The 24552-nt window shown below is 37.8% G+C and overlaps 1 protein-coding gene across 50 annotated transcripts in view; it reads left to right on the top strand.

The window, feature by feature from the left end:
* Positions 1-24552, top strand: part of CCDC85A (coiled-coil domain containing 85A) — a 691220-nt gene that overhangs the window by 633539 nt on the left and 33129 nt on the right. For 44 of the 50 annotated variants that reach the window (XR_014841929.1, XM_085019261.1, XM_085019256.1 and 41 more), the window contains one exon: positions 13977-14053. The exons of 5 other annotated variants lie outside the window; for them this stretch is intronic. Coding sequence is in view for 44 of the 45 variants with exons in the window: in XM_085019261.1 (XP_084875387.1) it covers positions 13977-14053 (77 nt within the window). In the remaining variant the exon portion in view is untranslated. Of the gene's footprint in view, positions 1-1344; positions 1405-13976; positions 14054-24552 lie in introns of all 50 variants that reach the window. One more of the 50 variants, XM_085019218.1, reaches the window with a different exon arrangement.

Raw genomic sequence — 24552 nt, 5'->3', positions numbered from 1 at the left:
TTCTTAAAATACTCATAGGTCATTTTCATGTTGAAGAGACATGCACCTTAGTTTAGCAGCTATTGGGGGTTAAATATTGGTGCCAGACATGGGTTATAAAAAAGAATAAAGCACAGCCCTTCCCTAAGGAAAATGGAGTTCGGAGTTTATTTTAGGCTTTCAGTCTATTTTATTCCTTCCTTTACTTTTTGATATATAAATTTCTTTATTTATAACTAAAGGTTTCCCCTAAGGAAATCTCTACCTTTCAGAGATAAGGCAAGGGAAAACTTACAGATTTTCATTTCCATCTTCTTTGATAGTTACTGAAGGCCCTCTTGTATTTTTGTGAGGGTAAAGAAAAATCATTGATTTAAAGATTTCATTTTACAATACAATACGTAACATTTCTAGGATAACACAAAACCCATCTGAAAATTAGTGTAAATAGAACATAATTTGATAGATTCATTGTATGGCCAAAACGAATTTAAAACATCCTTTCCATTGTTGTGTGTATCATTTCAAGCTGTATGGAACTTGAGACACCACCATTTGAAGATTATAGTTATTTTAGGTGTAGGTGTTCATTGTACATACTTCAGTTTCTCATGTATCATTTAGTATTGATACATACTTTCAGTGTCTATAGGATTTTGTGGCCAAGGATGATTAAAAACATTGCATTACAATATTTGATTTGGTGGAATAACCAACTTCTATCCAAATGCCCATGATTGCTTTTGTTAGGTATATACATCAAATTCTGTTTTGTTATCACCAGGAAGAATGTTAATAGCATTGGTGGTCAGGACACTAAATCAAGCAGAGTGGACATTTAACTGGGTTCCTCAACTGGTTCAAAAGAGAATCTAGGGAAACAGCTGCTTTGAAAACAACTCAGATTAGGTATTAGCAAGCCAGAAGAAACTGCTCTTTGCCTTTGTCCAGCATTTTCTTCTAAGCCTGTATGTTTCTGAGACTTGGGTTGTAAAAGTTTGTGAGATTTTCCAAAGATTGTATTGTGAATGGCATCTGTGCTTATGAAGCCCGCTAATGATTTAGCAGATCCAAGAACTTACCTTGGGATAGTTTGGTGACTGTTGACCATGAAACTTTCTGTCTTCACTTTGGCTAACCCTTGCTTACTTGAAGGCACCACAGTATGTGTTAAAGGGATGATGTACTTTTTTGTGTCTTAGGAAAAATACAGTTTTCATTCTTTCAACAAATGTATCTATTGGGTGACAGTATAATGTTCAAGTGTAATGATGAGAACAAGACTTTAAATCAATCAGACTCTATTATTGCTGATCAAATTCTTGAATAATTGCTTAATTTGGCCTTCCCTCTGTCTCTCCTCAGGGTCTGTGTTCTCTGGCAGTGAAGAATGGGCTTTGAGGTCCAGAATTGGTACTCTACTAGGTTTGTGACTTTGAGGAGTTACTCAATATCTTTAAACCTCACTCTTTCATCTCTAAGATGAGAGTAATAATATCTGCTTCTTAGTTTTGCAGTGGGAATTAAATACATTAATGCATGTGAAAAATGCCTATGTTGGAGTTTCCATTGTGGCTTAGCTGGTTAAGGACCCAGTGTCATCTCTGTGAGGATGCACATTTGATCCCTGGCCTCACTCAGTGGGTTAAATATCCAGTGTTGCAGCAAGCTGCAGCATAGGTCAGAGATGTGGTTCAGATGTGGTGTTACAGTGACTGTGTGTAGGCCTGCAGCTGCAGCTCTTAGTTGACCCCTAGCCTGGGAACTTCCATATGCCTCAAGTACAGCCATTAAAAAGAGAAAAGAAATGCCTTTGCCTTTTTAGCAAAGTGCTTGATAAGATGATAAATCAAGTTAAAGTTATTAGCCAGTATGTGTGTCATCTAATATACTTGTTTGACTAAATTGATGAGCCTGTCGTTGCCTAGTAACTGTTTAGTGAAGTCAAAATTATTGAATCCTTGGGAATGGGGAAGAGCCCAAATGAACTTCAGCATCAGCAGAAGTTTTCCTAGCCAGAACGTGTCCTCCCTATTGTGTGGTCATAAAGTGTCTCTAAAATCTAAGGGCATGTAAACCAATGTGAACATACCCACAGTGCCCTGTGGATTGGCTGAATTTAAGACTTTTGAGATTTATTCCCCATAACAATTTTACCAATGGCAGGGAAAAAAAAAAAAAAAAAAAAAAAAAAAAAACTTGATGTCTTAAATTTAGTTAGAATACCATTGACAAATGCAGTGCTGCAAGAAGTGTTTTTATAATTTTTGGACTCCTTATTATTGCAAACATTCAGTAATTTATTCTCAACAATGATATCAACTAATATTCCCTTATGTTGAGATAAAAGTTTTTTTTTTCTTATGCTGATAATTTTATTTAGTGAAAGGAGTTTTTCTTTTTTCTTTCTTTTTTTTAATTTATTTTTTCCCACTGTACAGCAAGGGGATCAAGTTATCCTTACATGTATACAGTTTTCCCCCCACCCTGTGAAAGGAGTTTTTAAATACACAGTTGAGGCAAGAGATCTTTAAAGGCAGATGTTCTTAAAGAACAGGATTTTTAAATGTAAATAAGCCTCACTTAAACACATTTAACTGCCCTTTTCATGACTGGTATACATCTGTCACATGAGTTGGCTTTATTCCCTTTTTCAGAGTATTACAACATTATCTTAAATATTCTCTGCTTCCCCGAGGCCTTGTGCATGGTAGATATTCTATAAATGCTTGTTTAATGAATAAATGAAAGAATAGCAACATAAATCTTACCTTAGCTGCCTTTAGCGGTTAAACCACTAATATGGATTATGGTAAAATGCATGATGATTGTAACCCAGGAATTGTGGGTCTTAAAGAGTCTGAAATATCATCCACTTCCATATTCATGTGTGAGTGAAAGCTGAAACCCACAGGGCTAGCATTAGCCACTGTGCTCTACTTACTCCTTCCAAAATTGCCTTGGGAAGGTAAGAGATCCCAAGAGAAGGAGAAAGAGAGGTATGCTGAAAGGGGGCAGCAGCAGAAAAACAAATGGGGAGGCCTGGATTTTGGAATAAAACACAGTGAGAGTAAAGGAAAGAGAGAGAGCCCGTTAAAATGTGCCCAAGCAGAAGATACACATGCCCTGTGCCTGTGTCTACAAGGGTGGCCAGGGGCTCGCTCAGCTTTCTGAGGCTCAGGGCTGGGGAGAAGGGGGTTGTGGCTGGGTGCCTGCCATGTGGCTCTTCCGCCTTCACCAGGCATCTGTGTTCAGGCCCTTTTTCAAACCCCATGCTTTCGACAACAGCTCTCTGCTGTTGGCTTTCACATTTAAACCAAAACCCGGAATCCTTTCTTTGAGCTACAGACTGTGTATTTAACTGCCCACTCTGGATCTTGCCTTACATGTCTTAATAGGAATATTAGGCCTACCATGAATGAAATAGAATTCTTGATTTCAGACCCCACTGCTGTTCCATCTTCAAACCATCTCACCATCCCCTCATTGCCCATGCTGGAAATGCAGCCATTATCTTTGATTCTTTTCTTTTATAAGACCTCATGTTTGCTCTGCACCTGTGCTTTGTAGTCTCTTCCTCCAGGAAGCTATTTGCATGAGGGCACAAGCTAACACCCATTTATAACCCACAGTCATCTCTCAGTCCGTCTTCTGCATAGGCCTCCTCAACGAGCCCCCCAAATTCACTCTCATCCTGTTTTTCTCATCCGTCCACAGAGCAGCCAGGATGATCATGCCACTGTAATGTACCCATCCTCCCTCCCCAGTGGCTCCCTGCGCCACACAGCACAAAATCCCAGCTCCTAACATTGGTTCACTGACACCGTGGGTCTTGTCTCTGCCGCTCCGACTTGATCTCTGCTCACTTTCCTCACTTCTCTTTGGCCACTACAGCCTTCTTTCTTTTCTTTAAGAGCTTCTGGCTCATGTCCATCTTGGGGACTTTTCAGATTCTAGTTTTGCTGTTTGGAAAGTTAATTCCCAGAATCTTTACACTCAAGTTTCAACCTGAATGCTTCAGATCTTCTCTAATGATCTCAATCTAAACTAAAGTAGTGGAGGGTGAACAGGAGAGCATAGTGTTTGTTTATGTGTCTGCGTCTGCATATCCATCTCTGTCTTCTGAACTAGAGTGTTCCCTGAGCAGAGGAGATCTTTTTGTTTGTTTTCAGTGGAGTGTCTGTTGTACTTGAAAGATCTGGCACCCAGTAAGTGCTCAATAAATATATGTTAACGGACTGATTACAAAATGCTTATAATACATATCAAAAGAGCTAACAACAAAAAAAGTTTCACAGTAGGTGGTCTTTCCAATTTTATTTACCTAAGCTAATTATATTTATCCCTTATCTAGCTAGACTCATCCATTCTCTGTTCGGATCACTTTTTGCGTGGCTAGACAATGTAAAACCCATTGTGAAAAGTTTGCTTTTCTTATGGAAGGCAGCTATTTCTTAATTGTTATGCTATGAGTTTGTATTGCCAGCTAACTGTTTCGTAGCTAGGAGAGTGAGTATAGGCTGGACTGACAACGTTATGAATTCCCATTGGTGGAATTCAAATTAATGATGCTTTTTTTGTATAATGTGATAAAAATTATGTTAATTTTGTGGAAAAATGTGGCAGTAAAAAAAAAAAAAAACAAAAACCTGTATTTAGCCTTTAAAAAAAATCTAAGTATATGTAAAAAGTCAAAATAATGGTCCTAAGAGAAAATAAAATTCTGATAGGCTTACTGCTTTTGAAAATTTTTTACAGATTTAATTCCTTGTTCATTCATTGACAATACTGACAAGAGGGCCAAGTATGCTGAGGGAAAGTGTTAGGTTTCTTAAAATGACATCAGTTTTTATCCTCTGGCATTGGGAAAGGCAGTCATTTTCTCTGGGAAATGACAACAGCAGCAACAGCAGCATAATAGTGGAAAGTAAGACTCATTTTAACTGAGTAGCGGTTAAAATGGTATTCATGCTAAACAGCTCTTTAGAGTTTGAAATATTTTCTGTAGGGTCCCTAGTCCTTCAGCCCACCTAGTGTTCCTCACCTAGTGTCTCCTTCATGGGGCTGATGCTTTCAAAGGGAAAAGTCAAAGGGAAGGCAATTTTAGGGCACACACACTTCCTCTAAGCCAGACTTTGGTTTGGATTGCTTGTTATTGTGTGATTTTTAAGGTGGAAATCTGACTGCATTTTGCGCTCACTGCTTCTAACTGTTCTGGGAGCCCTAAACGTGAAGGTGCAGCCAGAGCCATTGGGCATCGGATGATGAGGACATTCGTTTATTCCTTCAGCAAAAAGTTGTGGAATGCTCTCTAGCACAAGGGCTGTGTGAGTCCTAGGACAGCTCGGAAAGTAGCTATAAGGCAAGCCTTTGCCATTTGGAACCTCCAGCTTCTAGAGAGAAATGGAATCTGAAACAACCAGGCACTGGTTCCCAAGAAATAGGTACAGGTGGATGATAGCAAATATGCAACAAAATCCTCTTCTCTTTCATTTTAAAAACTCTCTCATTTGGGGAAAGGAAAAGCTTGAACAAACTTTTGGTAATTATTTTCCAGAACAAAGTATGTAGACCCTGAATTTTTTTTTTTCTGTTTTCCAAATTTGTTTATGTACAGATCACTGGACTCTAATATCCATTTAAGTGTTCACTCTTTTATAGAAAATAAGTGAAACACATTCTGGACTGTTTCCAAAAACATAACATTTGCATGGCGCTAGGGGGATAGCACTTATCATTTTTTCTGTCAAAGAATTCTTGGAAAATGATGTAGTATTTCCAGGCTTCATTCTAATTAAAATAAACAGGACAGCACATTGCTCCTTTTTCTTTTCCTTTGAAATGACAAGTTTTCCTCTTCTGAAAGAAACATGACCTGTTTTGATACAGACCACTGCCCTCCGCCCTCCTCAGGCTGCTCTCTGACAGCTCCAAGCCCCTCACTCAGGGCCCAGCTGACACCTGCCCAGGGCCCCACAACTCTGCTTGCTCCTGTGCTCACCCCCTCAGCACACCCCTCCTCACAGGAGGGGCTGGGAGAAGAATGTTCAGGTGAAGGTTAAATTCCTCCCAGTGGTCTTTCTTACCAAAAAAGGGGGACCTTATTTAACTTAAGCAGATTTCCAGCTGAAGGCATTTATATTGTATTCCAAGATAGTAGTGGTAGGAATGGTTCATTTGGTTCATTTTTGCACATTTCCAGTAACCATTTTTTATATCTGTCTTTTTCTCTCTAGCCCTCCTTCATCTCTCTCCCTCTCCCTCTCTTTTCCGCTCCTCTTCTTTCCATCTCCCTCTTCCTACTGCCCCTCCCCTCCTTCTACAGACATTTTTTGGAGTTTGTTGCAAGCACATTTCATATTTTCTCATTGAAATTCCCCACCAGTGATTAGGTCTGACATGATTTGAGACCATCCCCATTGTTTCCATCCAAAGTTTTGTGTTCTATAGATTGTTCTTCAGTTGGTACAGTGGAATTGATATTCGACTCCCTTCAAGTACAAATCCTGTCTTAGCTGGAGTGATTGAAAAATGTATACTTACATGATGAAATAATTTACTTTCAGGGCCCCTATCTACCTAACTGGTTGATTGACTCATTCAATAAATTTGCATTGTGCCAGATATTATTCTAAGAACTTGGAGTACATCACTCAGCACAACAAAGATCCCTGCCTTGTGGAGTTGACAGTCTGATGGGGAGAGACAGGTCTTATAACAGTAAATTTTGCATATGAGCAAGCTAATTTGTATAACAGAAGGTGATAAAGTATTTTGAAGAAAATTAAAGCAGGACAACAGGCTAAAGGAGATCAAGAGAATATGGGACAGAGGTGGGGGGTAGTTTGCAGGATAAAATGAAATGGGCTTGGTAAGGCTCCTTGAGAAGCTGAGATCTGAACAAAGATTTGTCAGAGTGAGGAAATTAGCTGAACAACTTCCTGGGGGAAGAGCAGTCCAGAAAGTGTGGACAACTAAAGCAAGTGTGTGCCTGGGGTATTCAAGAACAGAAAGGGGGCCTTGTGGCTGGGGTGTGATGTCATGAAGTCAGAGAGGTACCAGGTGCCCAGGTCACATGGGGCCCCGCTGGACTTTTCAAGGACTTTGACTTTTATGTGGGGCATGATGATGCGTTCCTATGTGGTCTTTGAGAATGTCGTGATCAGGCCTGGGATTTAGAAAGGAATCTCTGGCTGCTGTGGATTTGAAGTAGACTTTAAATGATAGTAGACCTGGGAGGGGAGGCAAGGGGAGAAAGGGAGACATGTGTTCAAATATGGGTGTGGGAGTTTGGATTTTCAGGACATTTTGGAGGCAGAGTCTACAGAATTTGCCAAAGTGTGGGAAGTGGGGTGTGAAGCCTAACATAATGCTAAGGCTTTGGTCATAGTAAAACCTAGTAGTGAAAGGGTTAAAATCTAGGTCTAAGTGTAAACAGCCAAAGGGAGCACGAGGATTTTAAAATGTAAGTAGTGACGAGATAAACAGATCCCTGTTGCAAGCTGGTGCCCCTTCCCCCTTCACAAAACTGGATTACAGGAAGGGAGTCTTCCCAGTCAGGGCCTGTGCCCTCCCATTTCCTCGTGTCTGGAACTCTTCTCCTCCAGGCCCTTTGCACAGTTGGCTCATTTGCAGGTTATCACCCTTAGAGAGCTCCTCCTGGGCCATGCTCCCTAATGCAGCCTGGCTTCTGGTCCTCTCTCTTTGCTAATAGTCTGTTTTGCTGCCTTTACTGCACGAATCACCTTCACTCAAGATTATATTTACTTTCCATTGTCTGTCTTCCCCTCTGGAATGTGCGTTTCATGAATGCACAGACTTTATCGCTCTTGCTCACTGCTGTATCCCCAGTATCTAGAAGCATGTCTAGGACACAGCAGATAATCACTATTGGGCAACAAAAAAGTCTTGATATTAAAGTAAATCAACAAGACTGTATTAAATCCCTGCAGGGAACGCCAGCAGTCACTGTGTAGGGCTTAAAGGAATATTTTCATGTAGCATATTTGGGCAAAAACTGAAAACATGAAAATGAATAACATACAAGAAAGTAGGTAAATAAAAATCATAAGACACTCAATATGTGATCTCTTGGCCAGTGATGAAGGACAGCTGAAAGGGGATTCATGGAGGGAAAAGAATTTGAAATTGTAGAATTATTGAACTTCAGAGTTCAAGGGACCAGCCTAGTAGCACACACAGGTAGAAATCTTTGCAGCATCTTGTTGAGCTTTCTCTAAACATTTCCAAGAACATGTGTCACATTATCATCCAAAACAGTATATTCCAATCTTTGGATATTCTAATTATTAGCAAGCTATTTTTCATAGCATGCATAGAGGAATAAGGAGTATTGGACTAGGCAGAGTAGACTGATGATTTGGCAGGGGAAGGTGTAGGCAGAGGCCCAGAGCTAAGAGAAATCGGGGCCAATGAATAACAGTGAACAGGTTTCTACATGGGAGGAATGGGGTAGAAAATAACTATCTCATATTTCTTTCAGATTACCACAGAGAAAAGGGTCTGACAAGAATAGAATTATCTTCCTAGGTGATGGACCGGAGCAAGCCCTGACATCATTTTTTATGTACTTAGGACAATTAAAGCTCCCATTAAAAATAAAAAAAAATCCTATCTCTGCCAATACAGCAGTCTGAGTTAAATATCCAGGCAGATCCAAAAATGCTGACTCTGACTAGATTTTTTTTAATAAGAAAAGCATCAAATTATAGTGAGAAATGTAATCACTTATATACTTCTAGAGCTAATATGAATTCTAAGTAGGAGGCTGAACTTTGCTTCCCTGAGGAAGAAAGAGAAACACTTTCAGAACAGTAATCATTTAAAAAATTTATAGTTCTGAAGTCACTTCCTTAGGAATGTGTAAAACCCTGTGGATGGTGGGATTAATTTGGAACTAATTCAAGCAATGTCTTTAGAGCTTTGGGTTTATTAAAGAGATTGCCTCTGGATTTGAAATCATGTGGCCATTGGACTTTCTGGCTGAAGGCGACTAACTCAGCCACAGGAAAGCTAACATCTATAAACCCACAGCAGCAATGGTCATCCAGATGATTTCCTCCTATACACTCTTCCAGATGCTGTGATTTGTCTTGGAATGGACCATTACCAGATTTTATTTTCTGCCCTGAAATTTTGAAGACCCAACAGCATTTCATCTAATCAAAACTGCTCCGAAGTTTGACAAACCTTAGACAGTTGCAGATACCAACAGTAAACCTTTCATGTACAATAATCAGAGTAGTTCATGGCTGATTTCACAGATGGGTATTTCTCTAGGGAGAGAAACACTGCTCTGAAAACCAGAGCTTAGGAATTAGAGCGTTTAATATTTTGACCACAGTATTTTCAAACTAGCAGAGAAAAAAGTTGAGCTACTTTATATGATTGGATGCATTTCAGGTAAATTGATGTGAAATCAAGTCCAGGCTATTGTCCAAGGAGAGTATCAAGTTATTTTAAAGGGGAAGGTCCATCCAGAATATCTAAAATCAGGAAGAAACAAAAGGAACCCTTAGAACTTAAATATCTATGTGAGAAGCTTGACATCTTAGTGATTAGAAGACCCAAGATGGGAATCACTGTGTGACTGCAGCCGTGAAACAAAATCTTTTGAATGTATGCAGCTAACCCCGCGAATGAGTCGGGATTAGTGTCAGGTTGGATGAGGGGATCTTTAAGATCTATTCCAGTTCTAAAATTGGAATCAATGAGAAAACATGTATTGGTGGCATTATTATGACATAACACTTTCTTCTTTTTTTTGCAAGAGGTGCTATGAACTTTTACATGTACTTTCAAAGAAAAGTGAGATTCATGGAGAAAGTGATTTTTGCTTTGAAAATATGCCCAAGATTTACCCAAAGAACATCTAGAGAATGTTGTTGGATTTTCACATGCGTATTGTTTGCTTAACCTTGTTGCTCTTCTAATGTGTAGATGTCCATAGGTTTCCCTGGGTGGAAAGAATGCCCTTGGGGGAAGTTAAAAGCAAATCACTATCTGCATAACTGATTTGACATTGGCTTTACACATCCATGGCTGTGGGACAACTTGGCCTTTTCCCTTTCTGCTCCCTGGTACGTCCCTGCCTCTTCCTTCATCTGATTCTTTCTCTCTTTCCTGTTTACAACAGGATCATCCGTGGTTTCTGGCCCTTGTCCATCCTGTGCCTCCACTGGCATCTCTCTAATCTGTCAAGCTTCTGTTGATCCATTAGTCAAGTTTCTCTTCAGGGGAACTGCAGATAGTATCGATCTTTCTGCATTCCTGTTTCATGAGATTCAGCCTTGAATTTTATATTATGTTATTGGGTTTCTGTATTGTTTTTTCCTCCTCACCTCCCCACAACTGGCTATACATTTCTTGAAGATAGGATCCTTCTTTAATGTATTGTATATCTTTATAGAATATGACATAGTATTTGGCTGTTTTTCTTGAGGAGCCTTGATGCTCTTTTTGAACCTCATTCAAGGTTCTGAAAGCAGTTGACATTCTGAAATCTGTTTAACAGTTGTCATCCACTGGTATAGATGGAATGATCAAATGATGGTACATTCTAATGTTGTGTGCATGTGTGTACATGTGTATGTATGTATGTATCGCTATATTATAAAAATACCAATTTTTGTCATATAGTTCTCTTGGGAGCACAGCTGTATTCCACATTCCCTGGTATAATGGGATACTAGCTTATGTTAGAGTTGACCCCACTCTGAAGGGTCCTTGAGTAAGGAAGGAAAAGGAAGCAAGTGGCAGCGTGGGGAAGGGATAGTAGCAGGCATGGTCACATATTCCAGCACACAAGGGCCTCCTTTTCTTTCTTACACACAAGATTTTATCTTTTTTTTTTTTTTTCCTAATGATCAACTAGGACTTGGATGTGGATTGTGATGTGCTTATGTATGGAGTGTCTTACATTTTATCCTATTATGTTTTATTTTAAAATGTTTACATATTTTTTTGTCCCATTATTGGTTATGTACGAGCAGTCAGTCTTGGCTATCCTATGATGCAATAACAAATAAACCTTGAAATCCTGCAGGTTTAATAAAACAAATATTTACCTTTCTCTCATGTCACAATGAAAGGATTGGATGGTTTCCTCAGTGGCTCTTCATAGAGGGACTGGGGACCCAGGTATGATGTTATGGTATATCTCAGAAAGAGTTTTGCCTCCTCCAATTCCATATAAAAGGAGCATATAATCAGTTTCGTGATGAAGAAAACAGGTACAACATGAATTCTCTTATTCATGCAGATTAGCTGTTCTTCCCTCTCCTTCTCCCACCACACACACACACACACACACACACACACAGGAGGAGTTTTTCATTCATCATACCTGTTCATTGTTAAGTAGTAATTGTAACAGAGACTGAGCCTGGAACAACAGGACCTTCTTGAGCATAGGACATGGGTGTGTGATCCTAAAATGGAATTTGTATTCTGAGAAACTTAAGACTTGACATAACTGGCCTTCTCTTCATCCGAGCCCTAGAATAGTGCCTCACACACATTGGTGACACAATAAATATTTATGGAACAGATGCACTCAAAATTTTCCTTAGCTTTGCCTTTACCATAGAGCTAATTTTTTTGATTACTTTACCTGTCTAAAAATATTCCCTATCAGTTCCTATCCCTGCCCGTATTTGCGGTGAATGCTTTGAAACAACAATTTGGATTTCATCTGTTGTAATTTGACATTAAAGATTGGAGTTAGGAAATCTTTTCTAAATTCAAGAATTTATCCCCTTTTTTTTGAACTGACATGATGCAACTTTCGTAATATAAGTAGAAATTTAATGAAACCATCAAATATGTAAACTGCAAAGATTTAAAGAAGAGAAATAGATTAAAGTGACTGAAGATAATTCCTGAATTAAAATCCATTCAGTGGCATTTTTCAAATGTCATCTAAATCACTCTGTATAGAATCATTTCAGCTGCTTTAAGTATCACAGCCCTAAGGATAGTGCAGTATAAGGACAGTAAAGATAAAGTGTAAATTGTGAGCAAAAGAGAAAAGAATTTTATTTGTTCATGGTTTAGATAGACTATTTCTGGAGTTCCCGTTGTGGCTCAGTGGTTAATGAATCCCTAGCCTCACTCAGTGGGTTAAGGATCCGGCGTTGCCCCGTGAGCTGTAGTGTAGGTTACAGATGTGGCTCTGATCCTGCGTTGCTGTGGCTCTGGTGTAGGCCAGCGGCTGCAGCTCCCATTCCACCCCTAGCCTGGGAACCTCCATATGCTGTGGGAGCGACCCAAGAAATGGCAAAAAGACAAAAAAAATAAAAATAAATTAAAAAATAAATAGACTATTTCTGAGTGACTTTTCACCTGAATGGCCCTTATCAAGTGGTTGTTTTTTTAAAGTAGAAAGGGAGCCTGCAAAACTGTAAATCAGGCAATCTACATTCACATTTTGGTGATCAACAAATCACTTATTCATTTGCTAGAGTAAAGCAGATTCATGAAATCAATAGGTTTGTTATTCATTTATGCTAGATACTTTTCCCTCCCTTTGGAAGAGTTTGTTTTAAAGCAAACATTTAACATTTCATTGAGCTCAGAAAATGAGAGCATAGTTCTAGCACGTGTCTTCAGTATCCTATCCGTTGTGTTTCTACCTTGTTGAGGAATATTCAAGGCAAGTCATCTCCATTAGTGTGAGAACAATGGATGGTTGTATTTATGTTAGCGATGGGGACTTGCAAACATTTGTGCAAACAGACATGCTATAAACCAGTCAGGGATAAGCTTAGTTGTTATATTTATGAATTAAGGACTGATGATTCTTACATATTTTAAGAAAATAAAATGTTATTTTGTTGCTTTGAAGGCCACAAAATGGAACTGGGTTCATCCAACCCATTTCCATATAAGAATTATAGAGTTTCTGTGATGAATTTCAGATCAAGCTATTAATTTGAGTACATATCCATCCTAACTGCAGATTGAAAGAGACTCCAAATAGTTACTTCTTAAGTGCATTACCAAGATCTTTTGTGTTTTTGAAGCTGAAGAACATATGCTGAGGGGGATCTGTTGCTTTAATATTAACTGTGGAGATATGCTCTGGAGGGAATCTTTGGTCATGGACATTTCACCTGAAATATGTTTGCTCTTGGGTAATGAATGAATTGCAGCTATGTTGCAGTAAGATGCTATGCACTTGAGTACATTTAGTGAAGAGTGACTTTCAGATAGTTCCTCAAAAGGAAATTCCACTTTGCTCCACATGTGAAAGTTTCATCATGTAAACCTGTAAGACTTAAAAGTTTCACTATAAAACAGACTCTACACATGATGCTGATGCTTTCTGCACACACCTGAGCTGGCGAATAAATGAAAACAGTGAATTGCAAATTTGCCCCTGATTTACCAAAATATTTGGGAAGAACTTGGGTCTCTGTCATGCTCAGCTAAAGTCAAAGTTAAAATTTAGCTTCTTATTATTTAGCCCTTTTGTAGCTATTCTCTAGATATAATTATAGTATTTATAGATTTGTGAGAAGAACAAAATGTTGCTCTTAAGACTTGAAATATTTATTGGGAAAATGAAAGGAGCTGGGTTTTTGAAATACTTATTTATTTTCTATTTTTTTAAATAACCATGTAATTTATCTTAGTTATGATGAATATTACAAAAAGTCTTATGTGTGGGAAAGCTCAAAATGTGCAAAATAAGTAGAAAAGAGGGAATAACTGTCTTCAAGGTGTCTAATGTTCTGAGGGCTGCATGGTGTGTAAACACCTACAATCTCACTGCCTATAAATTTTCTCTTAACCCTGTTCAAACTGCTTATAGTTTTAATGGCTTCTGTTATTGTTTTTCTGGGGAGAAATTTTTATTTCTAAATAACAGACTAAGTAGTCACTACCTGATTTGAATAAATCAAGCCAGAAATATCCTGACAGTATACCAAACAAGACCTGTATGTATAATGTGAGTTCTTTCTTTTCAATTTTAGAATCAACCTTGTCCTATGTTAGGCAGCTGGAGGCAAGAGTCAGACAGCTGGAGGAAGAAAATCGCATGCTGCCCCAGGTGGGTGACTTCCAGAAGCTCATAGCTAGTCAGCGTCATTTGAGTTGTAGAATTTTATTTGGAATTTAAAGTCTCAATTACATTTTCTCCTTTAGGTGATAGAAATCATTTTGTCACTAGCCATCCATCACTGTAGAGTGTGATTACTTTCCATAATGACCATCATATTGTCCAGGTTCTTATGTGTGATACTAAAGGGTACCGATGTCTAAAATAAGCATGTAAAATCATTTCGAAATGAAGAAGAAAGAGAAAATGAAGAGAAGTAGCAAGTGCTTTGATGGTGCTGCTCATATCTGTCATGCATGTTGTTGGTGAATATAGGGAAGGGGCTCATATAAATGGAAAATGTGCTAATTTATGAGCTAGGGAAAGCTGTAGGTAGTTGGAAGGTTTCCTATTTTAATTAAATTAGTACTTTAAAAAATTCTTTGTGATATAATTGCGCTCTTTCAGTGCAACAAAGCAATGACAGTAATTGACAGTTTTTACTTTAGGGCTTACTTTCTTTTCCCTGATGAATGTAAAATGGCACTTTTTATGGGATTTAATGCCTTGCCATGTATCTTACTCAAAAAACTTTTTCCGTGGGCTGCTATCTTGGTGAGAATGGTGTTGGTTGAGGTATTGGCTCCTGGGAAATGTTTTGTTGAGGAGTTGAACAAATCTACTGATCTAGACTGGCTTCTTTGCCAGACAGGTAAACAGTACTGTATTTTAATATTTCATAAAAGCATTTAATCACTAGTATTCTTTCCACATTCTGGCAATTATTTCTATTTCATAAGTGACTAAGAGAAAATTAAACCTCAAACAGCAGCTTCAATGTAAAGACAAAGACTGTTTATAATTCAGGAGAAGATATAGAAACATTAATACAAAGACATAATGCAGAGGCTTCAGAAAGACGTTTTAGGTCTTTTTAATCCTATTTTAAACTAGTTTTGCTCATCAATGATGATTTGAGCTATCACGTAATGCATGTAAGAATGCCGCTCTCGTTCTTCCACTGGCCAACCATCCAGCTAGAAATTATGAGATTAAATGAAGGTGTATCTATTTCTCTCCCTTCTCAGACTGTACATATGTCAATACTGATGATGACAGAAAGGCCTATTTGTGCTATGAAATAAAGTACTACTGGTAGAGTTTCATCTGTGTTCTTCTACACTTCTCATTTTTTTAAATTTCTTTGCCATTTTTTCCTTTTACTTTGGAGTCACAGTGTGACTGTGATAATACTCCTGACTGAAACCATCTAACTTCTCTGTTCCAAGAAAACTAGGCTAAAAACTAATTATCTTATTTTATATATGGTTATACTATCTCTGAGGCAATGGGAATGTAAGTGATAAGAAAGAGGGCAGAAAGACACATGTGTCTTAGTTGTCCCCTGAGTAGGAATTGAAACTCACACTAAATATCGGATGCATGCATGTGTGCTGTCTTATTGAAAAAGAGGTGCAACAAATGGGAAAATAATTATGAGACTGTTTTTAAAAATCTGTAAAATTGAGTGTTAGCGGTCTTGAAGAGAAATCAGAAGAGTCCTCATCTATACTTGACACATGTGTGAGTATTTAAGTATGTAGTACTTGCAGAGTTAAGAGTAGAAGAGGTTGAACAACTTCCCAAATTAAAGTATTTTTGACAAATTCATATAATTTTAAGTGCATTGCTATTTTTTTAATCAAAGAAGAGTGGTGTCGTTGTTTTTCTCCACAAGAAATGGCTAAGGAAGATCACATTTTATTGAATTAAAGATGTTTTTGATGAGAGTTGCACCATTATCATATGTACTATTCAGAAAGAAAAAAGATGCAGTCCATTGATTTCATTTGATGTTAATATGGAAAAACAATGTTTTAGAATTAACTTATGTGTCCAAAGCACTTTAATGCAAAGGAAATCTATTGTTTGAAATATGTTATTGGACATATGCAACAAACATGAGAGCTATGCCAATTCAAAAACATTTACTTCTGTTACATTTCTATATTTGAGAGCATTGCCTTAATTTATAGCTCAGATAGCCATGCAGCCACTTGTATAAGAAACTGAAATGAACATGGACAGCACATGAGATCTGAGGATGAAAACCAGTAAATGAACCTCAGAATAGTGGGAATCAGGTATATTGAATCCTCATGAAAGTCTTAGACTTGGGCTGAATAACCCAAAGGGGTGTGTAACTCATTCTTAGATGTTTATTGGTACTGAAACAAATAATCATGAGATTTTCCTGCAGAAACTCATTCTGACTGCATGATGTCAGCTGATTTGCAAGGTCAGTTCAATGCGACAAGCTGACATCCCTGAATAAATTAGTCTTAATATCTGAACACTTGATTTTCAATTGTAAGAGCTTGTTCACTGTTCCTTGATTAGAAGGTATTATTTTTTTACTCCCAAGTTTATAGAAATATATCCACTCATCTTTGGATAAACAGGAATAAGAATATAGTTGTCAGTTGGAATTCCAAGGATATCACGTATCTTTTGTGGCTGTAATAATGTTCCTTGCTGTTAGTTTAATATTTAGGCTAGTTATTTTTCCTAGACAAAAAAATCTTCTTAATGCTTACTTCCATATATAAAATTATATATAATGAACAGAAAGTCACAACTTGCCCTAGAAATACATATTTAAAATAAATAGGAGTTTCCATTGTGGCACAGCAGAAATAAGTCCGACTAGGAACCATGAGGTTGTGGGTTCGATCCCTGGCCTTGCTCAGTGGGTTAAGGATCTGGCATTGCCGTGAGCTGTGGTGTAGGTCACAGACACAGCTCGGATCTGGTGTTGCTGTGGCTGTGGCATAGGCTGGCAGCTATAGCTCCGATTCAACCCCTAGCCTGGGAACCTCCATGTGCCATGAGTGTGGCCCTAAAAACACAAAGAAAGAAAGAAAGAGGATGAGTGTCATAAATGCTTGTGGGTTTCCCTCTGGTTTAAAGCTAAGCCTTCCATTTCTTGATATATAAATAACAAGGTCCCTCCCAGCACTTACATTATGTAGGCCTAAGTGTAATTGAAGCTTGTGTCCAGTCTTATACCCATGCAAAGTTACCAAGTCCCAGAACAAAGGGTTTTTTAAATTCAAGAATAGATAGAAAAATGCAGTGAATGTTGAGTTTGGGTCTATCCAGTGGTGAAGAGTTTGAGCTCTACCTTTGTAACAGATTCTGTTGTTGTTGTTAAGAGTATAGTTGATTTATGATGTTCTGTTAGAATCAGGTATACAGCAGAGTGATTCAGTTACACACACACACACACACACACACACACATATATATATATATATATATATATAGTCTTTTCTCAAATTCTTTTCCATTATAGGTTATTACAAGATACTGAATATAGTTCCCTGTACTATGTAATAGGTCTTTGTTGGTTATCTATTTTACCTGTAGTAGCATGTGTATGTTAATCTCGAACTCCTAATTTAGCCCCCCCCTTTCTTTTTTTGGTAACCATAAATTTGTTTTCTAAGTCTCTGAGTCTCTGTTTTATAAATAGGTTCATTTGTATCTTTTGTTTTTTTTTTAGATTCCACATGTAAGTGGTATCATATATTTGTCTTTGTCTGACTTCACTCAGCATGGTAATCTCTAAGTCCATCCATGTTGCTGCAAACGGCATTCTTTTTTATGGCTAAGTAATATTCCTGTGTGTGTGTGTGTGTGTGTCTGTGTATACATATACACACATACATATCACATATCATACTTATCCTTTCATCTGTCGATGGACACTTATGTTGCTTCCATGTCTTAGCTATTGTAAATAGTGCTACTATGAACACTAGGGTGCCTGTATCTTTTTGAATTATAGTTTTCTCAGGATATATGCCCAGGAGTGGGATTGCTCTATTTTTAGTTTTTTAAGTAAACTCCATACTGTTTACCATACTTGCTATACCAATTTATATTCCCACAGAGAACGCAAGAGGTTTCCTTTTTCTCCACACCCTCTCCGGCATTTATTACTTGCAAACTTTTTGATGATGGCCATTCTGACAGGTGTGCAGTGATACCTCATCGTAGTTTTGATTTGCATTTCTCTAAGAATTAGTGTTGTTGAGCATCTTTTCATGTGCCTGTTAGCCATCTGTATTTTAAATGTATGATACAGTATTGTTACCTATAGACAGGAGTTGCACTTTATATCTTCAGAACGTATTCATCTTGTATAACCAAAACTTTACACATGATGGTTAGCAATCCCTATCTCCCCTTCCCTCAAGATCCTGGCAACCACTATTCTATTCTTTGCCTCTGTGTGTTTGTGTTAGACACCTCATATAAGTGGACTTATGTGATATTTGTCTTTTGTTACTGGCTTATTTCTTTTGGCATAATATTATAATTTGATTCAGTAATCCCACTTCTAGATATTCATCCAAAAAAATTGAAATCAGGATCTCAAAGAGATATTAGCACTCCTATGTCTGTCTATTGCAACCTATTAACAATAGCCAAGATATGGAAGCAACTTTGAATATCCAACAGCAGATGAATATATAATTAAAATGTAGTGTAAACACACAATGGATCATTATTCAGCCTTAAAAAAAGAAGGAAATCCTGCCATATGCAACAATATGGATACACCTTGAAAATGCTTTTTTTGATAATTTCCATGTGGCGCAGTAGTAAAAAACCTGACTAGGATCCATGAGGATGTGAGTTCGATCCCTGGCCTTTCTCAGTGGATTGGGGATCTGGCATTGCTGTGAGCTGTGGTGTAGGTTGCAGATACACCTCAGATCTGACATTGCCGTGGCTTTGGTGTAGTCTGGTAGCTGTAACTCTGATTTAGTCCCTAGCCTGGGAACTTCCATATGCTGTAGGTGCGGCCCTAAAAAGCAAAAAAAAAAAAAAAAAAAGAAAGAAAATGCTTTTAGGAGTTCCCACTGGGGTGCAACAGGAGTAGCAGCGTCTCTACAGTGCAAGGACAGAGATTCAATCCCAGGCCCCATACAGTGGGTTAAAGAATCCAGCATTGCTATAGTTGCAGTTTAGGTCACAGCTGTGGCTTGGCTGGCATCTCATCCCTGGCCCAGGAACTCTATCTACTGTAGGGTGACCAAAAAAGAAAGGAAAAAAAAAGTTAGCATAAATGATCATTAGAGATCAGTTGGACCTTGGATATTCTTCCTTGAACACTTAAACTAATATGAACATTTTTTGCAGGTTACATTTTAAAAATATCTGAAACAATTGCATCTACCCTTTCACAATACATACAATGTTAAAAGTGCTCAGACTGGCCTGTCAGCTCCACTGTGTACATATTTAATATGATATGAACCCTGAATGAAGATTATATTACTCAATTGTAGCTGCTATCTGTGAAATTGTGTTCACTTTTAAATCCAATGAGGTAGAGTCACCCACAATGTCATAGGTAGGCACTTTACAAATAAGAGACCCAAGATGGTATAAATTGTAGTTGTAAGCAATGTTATATCAAATTTAAAAGGAACATACTTATTTCATGTATACCGTTTTGTTTTTTTTGTTTTGTTTTGTTTTTGTTTTTGGTTTTTTTTGTCTTTTTAGGGCTGAGCCTGTGGCATATGGAAGTTCTAGGCTAGGGGTTGAATTGGAGCTGTAGCTGCTGGCCTACGCCACAGCCACAGCCACAGCCACGTGAGATCTGAGCCATGTCTGCAACCTATACCACAGCTCATGGCAATGCCAGATCCTTAACCTACTGAGTGAGGCCAGGGATTGAACCTGCATCCTCATGGATGCTAGTCAGGTTCGTTTCAGTTGAGCCACGACGGGAACTTCTATTTCATGTATACATTTACACATCAACACAAGCTTCCTCTGGATAAATAGTCATACATTTTCAAGCCTGATTAGAACCTTATATATCATATTGGACAACTCTCCCCCAGCCACCTCGCCCTTTTAGAAAAGACATATAAGGTTCACAGAGTTCAGGAGTATAGACCTGGCCAAACAGCTAATTATGGCAGACTCAGGCCAAGATGCAAGTCTATTCAGTGTTTTCCTAGTGTATACACAGTGCCTCCTTTAATCATTTCATACCATTAACATAATTCCTTGTAATTAGGCTGCTAAATCAATTTTGATCTTATTGTCAGATTCTTTTTTTTTTTTTTAATTTAAAAGTTAACATTGGATCTGCTTAGCTAGCTAAGATTGTTGGACGTTTATTCTATTCCTGCTTCGAGGGAAATGTTTTTTATTCAAGCTGCCGTATTCATCATAAATAAAGGAAAATGCATTTTACAGAATCTTCTCCTCCATGACATTATTTTCCAAATACTCCAGAATCATAAAGTTTATTGGACAAACACACAGACCCATATTTGCATGAAAAATCCATACTTAGGAGTTCCTGTCGTGGCACAGCGGAAACAAATCTGACTAGGAACCATGAGGTTGCTGGTTTGATCCCTGGCCTTGCTCAGTGGGTTAAGGATCCGGCATTGCCGTGAGCTGTGGTGTAGATCGCAGACGTGGCTCAGATCCTGCGTTGTTGTGGCTATGGCTGTGGCTGGTGGCTACAGCTCTGATTCAACCCCTAGCCTGGGAAGCTTCATATGCCACAAGTGCAGCCCTAAAAACACAAAGAGGCAAAAACAACAACAACAAAAATTCATACATAACAGAATGTAGTCCAGAGAGGGTCTTTCTATTCAGAGTGCTTTGGAGGTAGGTGGGTGGGGAAAACAGACAGTTCTAGTAGTAGCTTCCAAAGCATACATATACCCATGAAATTGGATGTTTTAGCCTAAATTCAAAAACCTCGCTTAGATTTCTCTATTCACTCATTGTCCTTTTCTTAATGGTCACAAAGATTTTTAATACAGACCTAGCCAATGTATGTGCTGTGTTGGCAATGCAGTCTGTACATGGAGAACATTAAGGAGATGAGCAAGAATATCTATCCGATGATTTTATTATACATAACAACACCCTTTGAAGACATCAGTTACTTTTCAGACGCAATCATAATGTGAAGACTATTATTTTTTAAAGCTATCCTCACCTATCTTGCGTTGAATTTGGATTTTGCATCACAGAGAGAGACAAGAAACAAGCAGTTTGTTGCAAGTTCAAAGTCAATTAAAACATTGGTTACAAGACCCACCAGGAAATCTGTTCCTTTTTATCTAATGCTCTGGCACCAACATCTGCTTGGAAAGCACTATGTGTTCCCTGTGCCCCAGAGACCCTCTCCAAAACAAACCACCCACCTCCATACCAACGTTTTAGAGCAAGTTTCCAGAATCAGTGTAGGTGATCAGTGTAGGTGAACTGCCTACCTTGTGCTTTGGGTTCAGCAGATGTGTTTGCAAGGCACTGGTAACTTGGATCATTACTGAATGAGCCCCCTTCAGCAAGTGTTTCTATTTCTATTGTGCTAGCACACATACAAGAGTCTAATTTTAGTAATGGAAATGAAAAATCTCCCTCTTGTGTAATTTGGTTGCAATGTGGCCTCAACAATGCAGTCTTTCAGTGCACTGAGAAAGAGGCAGAGCCGTTTCCAGAGCAGTTTCTGAACAAAGGAAAGAAGCTGTCACTATTGCCAGAAGTGCTGAAGAGGGTACATGGGAGCTGAAAAAATTGAGCCCCTCACTTCCATGGCAACACACCCCAGGTCCAGCTTCACCTCTTGGAAGAGCTCCCTTACCTGTGTGCTGAAACGGTTGCCAGCTTGCTGTGCAGGGATGGGACAATTCTCTCTGACATGTAGATTTCCCTCCTGTGCTTTTCCTTGTTTGCTGTGGAGGTATTTATTTATTGTGTCACCCTTTCTCTTTTCCACATATTCTGACTTCACATTTTGCAAGTCATTTTTGTCTTATCGGGTCATAAATATATGGCTCTTCTAGGGCTGGAATTGCTCTGGAAGAAAAATTCAGTAACTATTGCACTAAAAACAAACACAGGGTAATGCTTTCCAGGATGCTTAAAGCTCGTTGTGGTATCCTTCAGTTGTTATTTGTATGGAAATTACTGTTGTGCCACTCAGGAGGAGTCACTTGTGCAAAAAAAAATTTTTTTTCTCATGGATAGCATCTCTAATTATCTTGCACAACCTGAGTAGAATCTGGATGCTGGTAGGAGAAATTAGCAAAAATCCATGAAGTGTTGGTTGCTACTAGAGTCATGTTTAGAAAAAAAAATGGACTCCACCAGAAAAAGAGTGCTTGTGGATTACTATTTTCTCTAAATCAATATGATTTATATAATTTTTAAAAAGTTAAAAGCTTTTATGTATAATTCAATAGAGTTTTCAGAGGACAGATGGGTGCTACACAAGCAGTGTGGGTGTGTTGGAATAAGAGATAAATAGATATGGAAAGTAAATTGATAGGGGAAAAGTCATGCTGGAGAATGAAGGGAAGAGCTAAAATCTATCAGAGAAAAAAAACACAGAGAGTAAAGCTCCTAGGTAGAATGTCGAAGGCAACATGGGAATCTCAGAATGAAGGAATTTACAACATTCTTCTGTGGCCTCCTCATTCTTGAGGATTTTTGTTTGAGAATCTCTGATACATGATGAGAAATCTTATTGCTAATAAGAGAAAACATGTGACATAGAAATGCAACAGAAAATACAGCTATACTATTTATTAAACTTAATAATTGAATTATTGAACTTAAAAGGTACTTAATTACTAGGGACTGTGGTATCGGTTCATATTTAACAGTGTTGCCTTTTATAGCTATACTGGCATGTTAATAACTCTATCATTAGGGCATATTTAAATTTTTTTTATTTGTAATAGCCATAAAAATAGTAGCCTTTTTGTTTTCTGTCCTTGGCAGAATTTGTTGCCAAAAATGATGAAACTTAGCAAAAAAGTTCTGCTGTGTAGCAATAGAATCATAGATATTTGACTGACATTCAGTGTGGAAGAATATTTGGCGAAATTTTGAGAGGGAACTACAAGAGAAATTAATGTTACCTTGTCTTGTCTAAATGATGCTCTTACTCTTTTTTTTTTTTTTTTTTTTTTTTTTTGTATCCAAAGTAGAGCTGATTGTTTTTAAAGGTAGAGATGAAACATTCCTCCCTTTTCGTGCCCTTTTCTAAGGATAAGAAAACAGCCTCATAGAAAGTGGTGGAAAATACTGTATAATATTTGGCTTGGGGATTAAGTAAATTAAATGTAAATGCTGTTGAAATATGGATATCCAAAAAATGTAAATGATGGAAACTTGCCTTAGTTGATACTTGTTAAGATGTGGAGACTCTTGTTGGAGCACAGTCTCACTTTGATTTCCATTTCCTGCTGAAGGTCACTGCCTCTCTGACCAATGGAAAAGAGGCATCTGAACCATGCTGTCCTCCACTTCTTTTGGGTTCAAACCTTTCCTACGGTGGGGTTTAGGTATTTTCCAGTTAAGAGTCTAAACCTCCAGTTTATTTCTTTGCTGTCGCTCAAGGAAAGTGATCATACTTATAACACAATAAAAATTAAAATTGGTGCCACTGAATTATTAGTAATTACCTATATCCTCAAAATATAAAGTAGGCAAATATAAATGTAAGATAGGCAACATCTGTATTGCCTAAGTATAAATATAATATAGATAATAAATGTAGTATAGCCAAATAATAATATTTGACAAAAATAAGACAGTTTAAGTAAATAAATTTCTAAGTGATTGGAGACTTTCCTAAATAATATTTAAAAAGCTATCATTGTGTGAAAAGTATGCAAAACATAACTGTGTCATTTTTAGGAAGTTGAGACATAATCAGCCACAACTTTTAACTCTTATTAATAATCAAGTAATAAAAGGAATCACTGTGAATATGCTAGGACAAGCACTGAATAGGAATTATAAGAACTAGGACTTGACTGATTAGCTATTGGTCCAGGATGATACCCTAACCTCTGTGACCCTTACATGTCTTGACTGTAAAAGAAGCTTGCCAAGGGTGATATGGAAGGTTCTGCTCAGCTCTGCAAATCCATGACTCTTTATCCAGAGAAAGTTTGTGTCAGCGTATAATGTATACACAAAAGAGGTATGCCTCTTTTAATTTTGATATAAAGTTTCGTAAAACTACAACTTGACATCATATTGGATCTTTTATTTACAGGTGCATATTCACATCATGGTGGGTTGTTATTCACGTCATTGTGGGTTATTCTACCTCATTGTGTTCTAAAGGTAATAGAGTTTTATCAAATAGCTATTAAATTTAAGTAACATACAGTGCTGTGTCTAAATCTTTGAAGATCATATCACATCAAATATGCATGTAATGGGGCTCACATACTAGTCTGAGCAGTGTTAACTTATGTATATTTTGAGAGATAATTGTGCAGTCCTCTTAATGTTTGTTTTTATTCTTTGTATAAAATTCTATGGAATGAACATAAAGGCCCTAGCTAAATATACATTTAAAAATAACCAAAATGATGGAGTTCCCTGGTGGCTCAACAGGTTAAGAATCTGGCATTATTACTGCCATGGTTCAGTTTGCTGTT

This window comes from Sus scrofa, chromosome 3 (genome assembly GCF_054392235.1).
Source record: "Sus scrofa isolate SSC_HxYL_T2T_F1_AM1 chromosome 3, Sscrofa_HxYL_maternal_Yorkshire_Landrace_v2.0, whole genome shotgun sequence".
Taxonomy (NCBI): domain Eukaryota; kingdom Metazoa; phylum Chordata; class Mammalia; order Artiodactyla; family Suidae; genus Sus; species Sus scrofa.
This window is presented reverse-complemented; position numbering and strand designations above follow the sequence as displayed.